Source organism: Mixophyes fleayi, chromosome 8, assembly GCF_038048845.1.
Source record: "Mixophyes fleayi isolate aMixFle1 chromosome 8, aMixFle1.hap1, whole genome shotgun sequence".
NCBI lineage: Eukaryota > Metazoa > Chordata > Amphibia > Anura > Limnodynastidae > Mixophyes > Mixophyes fleayi.
Window position 1 is genome coordinate 116,843,185 of NC_134409.1, and position 9,449 is coordinate 116,852,633.

At 39.8% G+C, this 9,449-nt stretch overlaps 1 protein-coding gene across 1 annotated transcript in view; it reads left to right on the forward strand.

Annotated features, from left to right (window-relative positions):
• CCDC66 (coiled-coil domain containing 66) overlaps nt 1-9,238 on the forward strand; it is a 28,904-nt gene extending 19,666 nt beyond the window's left edge. Inside the window, exons 17-19 of the mRNA XM_075183255.1 lie at nt 1,533-1,798; nt 8,132-8,259; nt 8,998-9,238. Coding sequence (XP_075039356.1) covers nt 1,533-1,798; nt 8,132-8,259; nt 8,998-9,051 — 448 coding nt within the window. The 3' untranslated portion in view covers nt 9,052-9,238. The remainder of the gene's footprint in view (nt 1-1,532; nt 1,799-8,131; nt 8,260-8,997) is intronic.
• Nucleotides 9,239-9,449: the final 211 nt, after the last annotated feature.

Here is a 9,449-nt window from a genome sequence, read left to right on the forward strand (position 1 = left end):
TAGATGTGGCGATGAAAATGAAGGATGAGGTGATGGAGAAGAATGATGAGGTGGTGACATGTGGACAAAACCACGTTAAAAAAGGGCGCCTACGTCGGGAAGTAACGCTCTTCCCCTGAGGAGGCCTGGGCTATGGCCCAAATGCATGACAAGAACCTTTTTAACACCTTAAGTAGCTTGATTTGACTAGAATGCATGAGTATCATGCATGGGTTAACTTGTGTGTGTGTGTATATATATAATCATCTATATCTATATATATATATATATATATCTACCTACAGTTTAGATTTTTATTATAGAAGGCACTAAAGTTAATGGAGACAGTATTTTACATGAGTGTTCAGTTAAGATATTCTGAGACATTCATTTTGTTATCCAGAGATTAATTTTCATACAGTTTTGAGGCAATAGCCAGGGTCAAAACAAAAGTGATTATACTATTATCTCTGTGGTGTAGTTTGTTTATGGTCTCTCTGTTTCTTTTTAAATAATAACACATCATTTTTACTTGACAGTTACAAGTACTATTACACACATATAGTGCTTATAAACTGAGGAGGAGCATGTCATTTTCATATAAGACTGCTCCGTCTTCACAAATGGGTATGTTTCTTGGAGCCAATTCACAGAACTGGACAGTAGACAGTTGAAGAACCTCCTGAGCAGTTTTACCTCACAGACACTGTTGCTGATCAGCAGTATATACTGTGTGTGACTGACAGTCTGCTCTCTATCAGCAGTATACTGTGTCTGTCTGACAGGTTGCTTTCTATCTGCGGGTACTCTGCCCTAGACATGGTTCTGGAGGGATGAGTGCCTTACATCAGTTTTGCCTTACACATATCTGTGTATATGTGTGTGTGTATATATATATATATATATATATATATATATATATATATATATATATATATATATATATATATATATATATATATATATACACACAAACACATAATGCTATGTATACACACTTTATAATCCACATGATGGGACCTTCCTCTCCTCTCAACTGCGGGGATAGGGGGTCGCCAACAATTATTCAAGTATCAGTGGGAGGCGTCCACCTGAGATATTTGGATCTTGGGAATCATGTCCAGAGTGGCAGAAACACCAGGGGTTTTATTCAAACCTGTTCTTGGTGCCCAAACAGAACGGTTTGTTTCCATCAATTCTAAACCTCAAGGGGCTAAACCAACATCTACGAGTAGAAGTTTCAGATAGGATTTTTTTTAAATAGTTTTTTAAAATATTTTTTTTTTTTTTATTTGTTTTGGTTTTTGTTTTGTTTTTTAAATCTTGGCTAGACATTCATAGAGCAGTCAGGACCAAGGATGATTTTTTTACATATAATTATTTGTCCTGCTTCCAGATAGCGCAGATTGATTATTCAACTCCTACATTGATAGAAGGATCTAATGGTGTGATTCTTCTTACCCCAACCAATTCCAAAAGTAACTAAAAAGATTTGAGGCATGTGAGGGTGATTTATGTTGTGAAACATAACCTTGTTTGTTATGTTGGCACAGATCGGACTCTCCACCAGTTCCTGCTGTGAAAAACAGATTATATCAAGCTCAGAAAAGATCGACTGTAACCCCTGCTCCTTCAGTTTACAATGGGAGTACCCTGTCACCCCAATGGAACGTCTCTCCAAGCCTGGACAAACAGGAATCTGAGCGACCACCTTCTTCACAATTTATACCATATGTGCGGACAAAAGAGATCTACTATTTGGATCCTGATGCCCCTATGTCAAGGCCTTCAACACACGACCCCCAGTACAAACGGATTGGTAAGAATCTGTTGATTTTGATATTGCAGAATTTGATCTCATTTACATTAACGCCATTTCTCAACTTTAAATATTTTCTTATTTTTTCCTTCTTCTCTTATTTATATAAATGTTTACCATATAGTTTCAATGTTTTATACATGTTTATTGACTAGCAATATACATTATGTATTTACACAACATTTATTTTAATAGAATAACCTTTTGTGCATTGCTATGTGCACTGTATATGTGCTTTTTCCCTGACAAAAGACAGCATAGAAAATCATTGTTTACTGTACGCTAGACTTGTCTTCAGACTCTGGCCACATACTGACCTATGCTGTCTTTTTATGCAGTTTCCTTCCTACGTCACAGCTCCACTGCCTCATGAACACTTACAAGGCAGAGGAACTGGATGAGGTATATGAAGTATCTGGCAGGCAATGGATAAATGTCTATAAGACTTAAGCAGCCAGGGCTAAAAGTTGAGGTCCAGTGATCCTGCAATATGCAAATTAACATTTAATTTAACATGTGTATATATAATAACAATAAAAAAATCATGGTAAGCCCCGTACTGAAGCTGCTGCAGTGTTTCTGGTTCGGGAGTCGGGGCAGTAGTGAGGCATCGGTGGCTGGGGCGGGGTCCGTCCTTATGTTTGGTCCCATCCTAAGGGAGCCACATCACCACCTCCTTGGCGGGCTTCATGACTCTGTGAATCCAGAAAGACTGCAGGTGGGACCAGCACAAGAAAATCTGGTCAAGGGTCCAGGTAAGGACCCCAGGGTAAAATCTCCACACTGCAAACACTTTCAGGTGCTGCATTGCTGGACTAGTGTCAAAGGACCTGCAGATGGTGTCTTCCCTCTCCAGGCCATAGAAGGCAGTGGAGTCTGCTTATTTTAGAGATCATTTGGAATGAAGGAAGCCACCAAGACCTTCGTTCCTCAGGCAGGGTTATGCCACTTGCTCCCGGTCCAAAAACCTGACTGATTCTTTTGGTCCATTTGAAACTCAGGTCTCTAAACACTCAGGTTTTGGTAGACAGATACAAAATGGAATTGTTGATCTCTCATATATCATCAGCTATTTATATAGTGCTACTAAAATCCACAGCACTATATAGAGAACTCGCTCACATCAGTCCTTGCCCCATTGGAACTTACAGTTTAACCAAACAAGTTCAGGGTTTCCATGTACATCAGGTATGCTTATCTGTAGGTTCTGATCTGGAAAGGTCACTAATATTTTCTCAGATTTGTGGTGTGGTCACAACTTGTTAGTTTTGGGCCCTGCCACCTTGTTCTGGCGACCGAATCGTGAGTATTCGCAAAGATCTGGGCTGGATTTCCACTCTTGCTTCTATCTTATATACCAGAGACAGCACGGATATTCGAGTCCCAGGGGAGTGCTGTCCCCAGAAAATTTTGCCAGCCGGGTGGCATTAGGAAGCAGCCAGGTGGGGGCAGTGTAATACTTTGTAGTAATACTGAAAAATGTTGAAGGTTATTGCCCACACCTGCCAGGACTGGTGGTCAGTGGTCTAACACACATAGCTGGCTGCAGTGCTCTTATAGCACCTGTTTTAATAGGAGAAACAATGGTTTATTCTATTATAATAGGACTCTGTTGGGCTCCAAGAGCTGGGTAGCAAGTAAACACAGCTGGGTGGAGCACCCAGGAAATAGTTCCTGAGAAGAACACTACAGGGGTGGATGAATCTTTTATAGCAAATCCAACCTAATTCCTATTCAGAGGTTTGTTTTTCAACTGGACAGTAGACATTATTCTTGACAAGGACAAAAAATATACTTGTTTCTCAGCCTGGAAAAGTCTGTTGGCTCTCAGACAGACTTCTGTCCTCTTTGTATGAGAGTCCTAAGAAACAGGGTCCTGACCTTCAAGGAGGTACAGTTAGCACAGTTTCATGCAAGGAAGTTCCAGTTCGAGTTTTTATATAGAAATGGAAAAAGTTTAACCACAGTTTGAACAGTCAGTTCATCAGACTGTAACCTAAGGCATCAATTGCTCTTTGTGTGGGCTGATAGACAACCAGAACAGGTCCTTTTGGTGGCATACATTAACCATCAGGGAGGCATCAAGAGCTCCCTTGCAATGAGGGAAATAAGCAGGATCTTGTAGAAACCTAAGGTTTCAGTTATATCGGAAGTGTTCACCCAAGGGTAAACAACTGGGAGACGGATTCTGTTCCCTCCAGTAGAAATGCTTCCACTCATTCACAAAAAGGTGAAATCAGAAAGGGTCACGGTCAGTGGATTTCAAACTTTTTCAGTTCAAGACACCCTTAGGGTCTCCAAAAATTTTTCAAGGCACCCCTAAGCCAAAATAATTACCAAGTAGGCCCCCACCTTGCTTACCACTGGCCCTGGCTGAGGCACCCCTGTGGGATCTCCAAGACACCACAGGCGCACCGTTTGGGAACCACTGGTCTAGGTGATGCTGCTAGAACTAGACTGGCCAAGAAGGTTGCTTTAAAAATGTTGACAGGCCAGCTTTGGTATTGTTTTTAACATTACAGTACCGCCTGGTTTCAGCAAATTTTTTTTTTTTATAGGATCTGGAAGACCTATATATTTCTGGTACCTGGAAAGCAGTATCTTGTCACTACTTTCAGTAGACTTGGTTAACATATGTTTTTGCAGAAGGTATTAGACAATGGATTGAGTCTTGGGCTTTTAAAGATGCAGATCCCTGCTCTTCGGTGAAAGGATGATGGCACTTTTGAAGGACGTGCAGGGAGTTATGCAGGGCAAACTCCATACAATCCACCTATTGCACCTTGAGATTTAAAACTGGTCTTGATGGCTTTACAACATCCCCTTTTCGAACTGCTGGATCGGGGGGAGAGCAAGTTTCTTTCCCCCCCCCCCATGAGATTAGGCTGGTTTTTCTAATTAAGCCTTTCTTTTCACCTAAAGTGGTGTTATTCCACTTATATAGGATATTATGACGTTGTCTTTGCACCATGATTAATCTGCGGGGGAAGAGGGGTCTCTTTCCTTATTGAATATTAGGGCTCTAATATCTGTCAAAAGACTCTTGTGATTTGGAAGATTGATCTTTTTGGTTCTTATTAATAATACCTACAAGAGAGGATTGTCTGTGTCAGAGCAGTGGATTGTTAAGTAGATTACTTTTTGTCACTCAACGGGCTTAGTTTGGGGCATGTTCCTGATAGTGTAAATGCACATTCTAAAAGATCAGTAGGTAGCCTCTTGAGCTGCAAGATATGGCTTGTAAGTGTATCGTTCAGACACCTGGTCCTTGTTACAAACATTACAGAGTTTTACAGGTCCAATCTGGTTGCGTCCAAGGAAACCTCCGATTCCACTGGGGGACACTGTGCGCCTACCGTAGCGTTACCAACCAGTTTTGAAGGTTAAGAAGGTGTTTTGTTTTCTCCCTCCCTCTTGTGTTTGTTCCTCTCATTCCTGTCTTGTGGTGCTTGGTGGTTATTAATTGATTGTTTAAAGTCCCTTACTACAGAGCTGAGTCTCTATACCCCATGGTTGAAGTTTCCTGAATGAAATCCGAGAAATGAATTTGACATCCATATTAATTCAGCTTTTTTTTGTTCAGGGCACTAATAACAGACCCATTCTATAAGTCTGGAATGTACATTATGTAATAGAACCATTAGACATGTGGCAGTTAGGAGGTAATCTTTATTCTATTACACATCAGAGTAATTATGGTTAATTGAAGACTCAAACCTGTTGGGCCGTAGCGATTTGAAATATTTCAACCTATATCCATTTCTTTATTTTTTCTTTATGAATAACTACCATGTACAGAAATTGCACATTTTGGTAAAAGTTTGGCAGACTTTTCAAATGTTTCTTTAGATAAGAGTGTATAATCTCTGTACATAGACACATTGTTCTCTGCAACCCATGCAAAAATTTGGATTTAGGAATTCCATGTCAGAATTCTGTTTTGGGAATGGAAAAAACATGACAGGACATGTGGTCTTTTGTCTTGGCTTGTAGGCTCCAAGCCAAATGTAGGTTCAACAACGCAGAGGCCTGTGACAACTTTTTGACTTGACAGAAGGACCTACAACAGCTTTTGCACAAAGTTTGGTAGCAATCAGTGACTGTTTGGTGAATAGTTGACTATCCCTCACTTAAAAACAGTTAACTTCTACAGCTCATAAGCACGAATGTTAAACCTCTGTATAATACTGGGTCTGATGAATCATCCAGTTAATTATTATTATTTTTTTTAAACGTTTTCTTTTTTTTCATGGTCACTAGAGAAATAAAGTTTACAGCTGACCGTACGAGTTTACAAGTTGAAATTAACAAAATAAGCAAACAGTCTATGACCAGCCCAGCGTAGAGGTAGAACTCGATATACCAGTTACTTTTTTAACATTACAATTACTTGCTTAAATGTTTGAGAAGGTGATTAGCATGTTGGCCTGGGGCAAATAAGACAGCTCTGCCTGAATGTCGCACCAGAATGTTTAATGAGTGCCTCTCACTAGCGAACAATAGAAACCAAGCAATTGCAACCTTGAGGGTTAACTGCACAATTGCAGAACAGTAGTTCATACCACTCGGGGATTATGTTCAGTTCAGTACAAACAAACTTTGACATCTCAGACCACAGCCTCCAAACAAAGCACTAACTCATGTAATTGCCATAAGTAAAAGTGTTGCTACATTGAGTAACATCAAACTTATTCTCTTAATACCAGGATTCCCGCAGGCTATTTGCTCTGGCTAAACAGAGAGGAGTGTGCCTTGGGTATCCGGTAACGTCTCCCACATAAGTTCAGCCCACTGCCCTTTCCCAGTATCATGGATGTGAGAATAAAATCCACACCCAGTCAAGTATCCAGATTAATACAACCATTTATTGAATAAAAAAGTTACAACTGTGACCTTAGCACTCTTAAATAATATTACAATTATTTACATTTAAGATGAAACAAACATTGAAAATAGGCACACAATATGGTTCCTGCTCCATGGTTGAACCGCCAACATTGGATTTAACCTTTTGAGGCTGCCAGCAAGGCAGCGGTCCAGCTTCCCTGTCATTCCACATTTGGTAGAGAGTTTCACCAGACCCACAGGGATTCTTGAGGAAGGAACAAGACTAGTTAATCTTCACAGTCCTTCCGGAGTGGTTCAGTCTTCAGTCGGTCCAGAGGAACTGTAATTCCTAGCCAGTCCTGGCACTCTGTTCTTCCAGGTCACTCTGGATTAAAGGCTACACTTTGAGACCAGTGTTCCGTCCCCATCCTTCATGGCAGTGCTTTCCTTCTCTTTCTCTGCCTACTCAATTGGAGATCTTATCTCCTGTTGCTGGCTCTCAAGCAAGGAAAACTAATCACTGGTGATGTGATTAGTAAGGCATTGTCCTGAAAAGTGTCTAATTGCTGGAGATTTAATTAGCAAGGCCATTGACCCTGGATTCATCTCTGCATTATTGTTTAAAGGGTAGTACTTCCAATAGACACAGCAAAAGAAATACTGTACATAATGTATAAATCAAGACACACACTACATATATTAAAAGGCAGCAGATAAAGACAGAATTTGGGGATATCTCAAGCAGAGTGGGTTCTGGTAGGAGTAACCTTTATTGGAGCCTACCAGTACCCACCTCTCCTGTAACATGGGCTTGGGGGAACAGAAGGAGTAGCGAAGTTGGGAAATAGTTACTCTTCATTTCGTCACACTTACAATAAGAAAACACAAAATAATAACCACTCCACATGGTGATATATTAGCAATATTGGTGGTGTTATTGGGTAAAATGTGAGGCTGCAAAAAATCTATCGGACCATTATTGTGCATGTTGGAAGATGACCATACAACGGATCCCAGGGAAAAAACCATAGCTACGTTGTTGAGTGGTCACATTTCGTCCAACTTGCCCACTGATGCTGTTGCTTGGATCAGTGTGTGTTCTGTCTGCTTCCAGTCACACATATGGCAGTAAGCAGCAAAATTTACCAGTCAGTTCATCGATCTAGAACAAATATAGAGCACTAAGTAGCACATGTACTACTTCCCTTGTGGATTCAGTACCCACAAGACACCAATCAGTAAACTGGCCACCCACGTCTGCTGAGGACAGCACAATGTGTTGGATTCAACTGGTAACTACAGTCTCCCCAAAGTAAGTCGGCCCGTAAGAGAGCATTGTGCATAGTGAAAGAGCAATATAGAATGTTCTCTTCTGGGCAAATGGAGAAACCATTTTTTTTTTTTTGTGAATGTCTTATTTTTTAGAACACCTTTTCATAATTCAATGTTCAGATGCTCTGATTTTATTATCAATTCCGTTAAGAACAAAATGCATCTTATCTTTAGGTACTGATCAAGAATCACGACAAATATTCAGCTCTGATCATGTGAGTGACCCATTACTGAATCCTCATATTGTCAGAAATAAGGACCGACAGCAAGCGATCCTGAGAGGATTATCCGAATTACGGAAGGTTTGTAATCTGCTGTGCTTGGTTAAGAGGGCAGTACCCAAAGTAATTTTATTTTAGTAGTATTGAACGGATTGAATACCTTGATTTCTACAGTAGTGTCAAAGCCTATTGATAGATATAGATGGATATAGAGAGAAATATAGTAGCTATATGCTAATGATATGCATATTATAAATCAACAATAGTTGATGTAGGATTACCAAAAAATATTTTATTAAATGTAACTTACCTCTGCAACTTCTCAAGCTTTAGTCACACCACCTTCGGCGGAACTTCAATAGTTTGTCAATTTGTCTGATGCTCATGGTTAGCAGTACCCCAGCTCTGATTATCTTTTGAGTCATGGAACTTTCAAACAGATCTTGCACACCCAGTTGAGATCCAGAATTGACACAACTGATTAGACAATCTAAGGTCAGCCAAGATCTGCCACACCAGCTTTTAATATTCTCCGATCTAGGGGAAATATAACAATTGGCAGTAGTAATGCCAGGGAGGGTGAGGCAAACTGCGGTGGTTACCAGAGAGGGTGGTGACGATATATTTAAAATAAAAATATGGAGACTGGAGTTTAACCCTGCATATAGCACTTATAATGGCAATTTTTGGAGCACTATCTGTAAATTAACTTTTGTATAAACAGTATTTATAAAATGGCGCACTTTATTTGTTATGCTGCAATTTTATCACATTGGATCTGAACTGTTCCCTTTCACATATGATTTGTATTTCCTTTAGGGTTTGCTTCAGAAACAAAAGGAACTGGAGACCGGTTTAATGCCAGATGTATGAGACGATGGAACAGACATGTCCATTTATATGTGATATGAATGGACTGGTTATGAATATTTGTATTAGGTTAACGAGATGCACTGCAATGTGAAGTCCTGTGTTTGCTGCTGTTTTTAATGTGTATTTATAAAGACTTCTCATAGGAGTGTGTGTGTGTTTTTGATAAATAAATATTTTTTTAAATATATGAATGTATACAGTTGTGTTTTTTAAAGGTTATACAGCTAAAATAGTAGCCTAAATGTGAGCTTGAAACCAATCACATTAGTCAACACCAATGTTCATAACAATGAAGTGATAGTATTAGAGATCCTTTGAGAAATGGATTTTTACGGTATTACTTCAGATTCCATTGAGGGATACTGCAATCCACTAGGTGGACTTGGAGTTGGGGCACT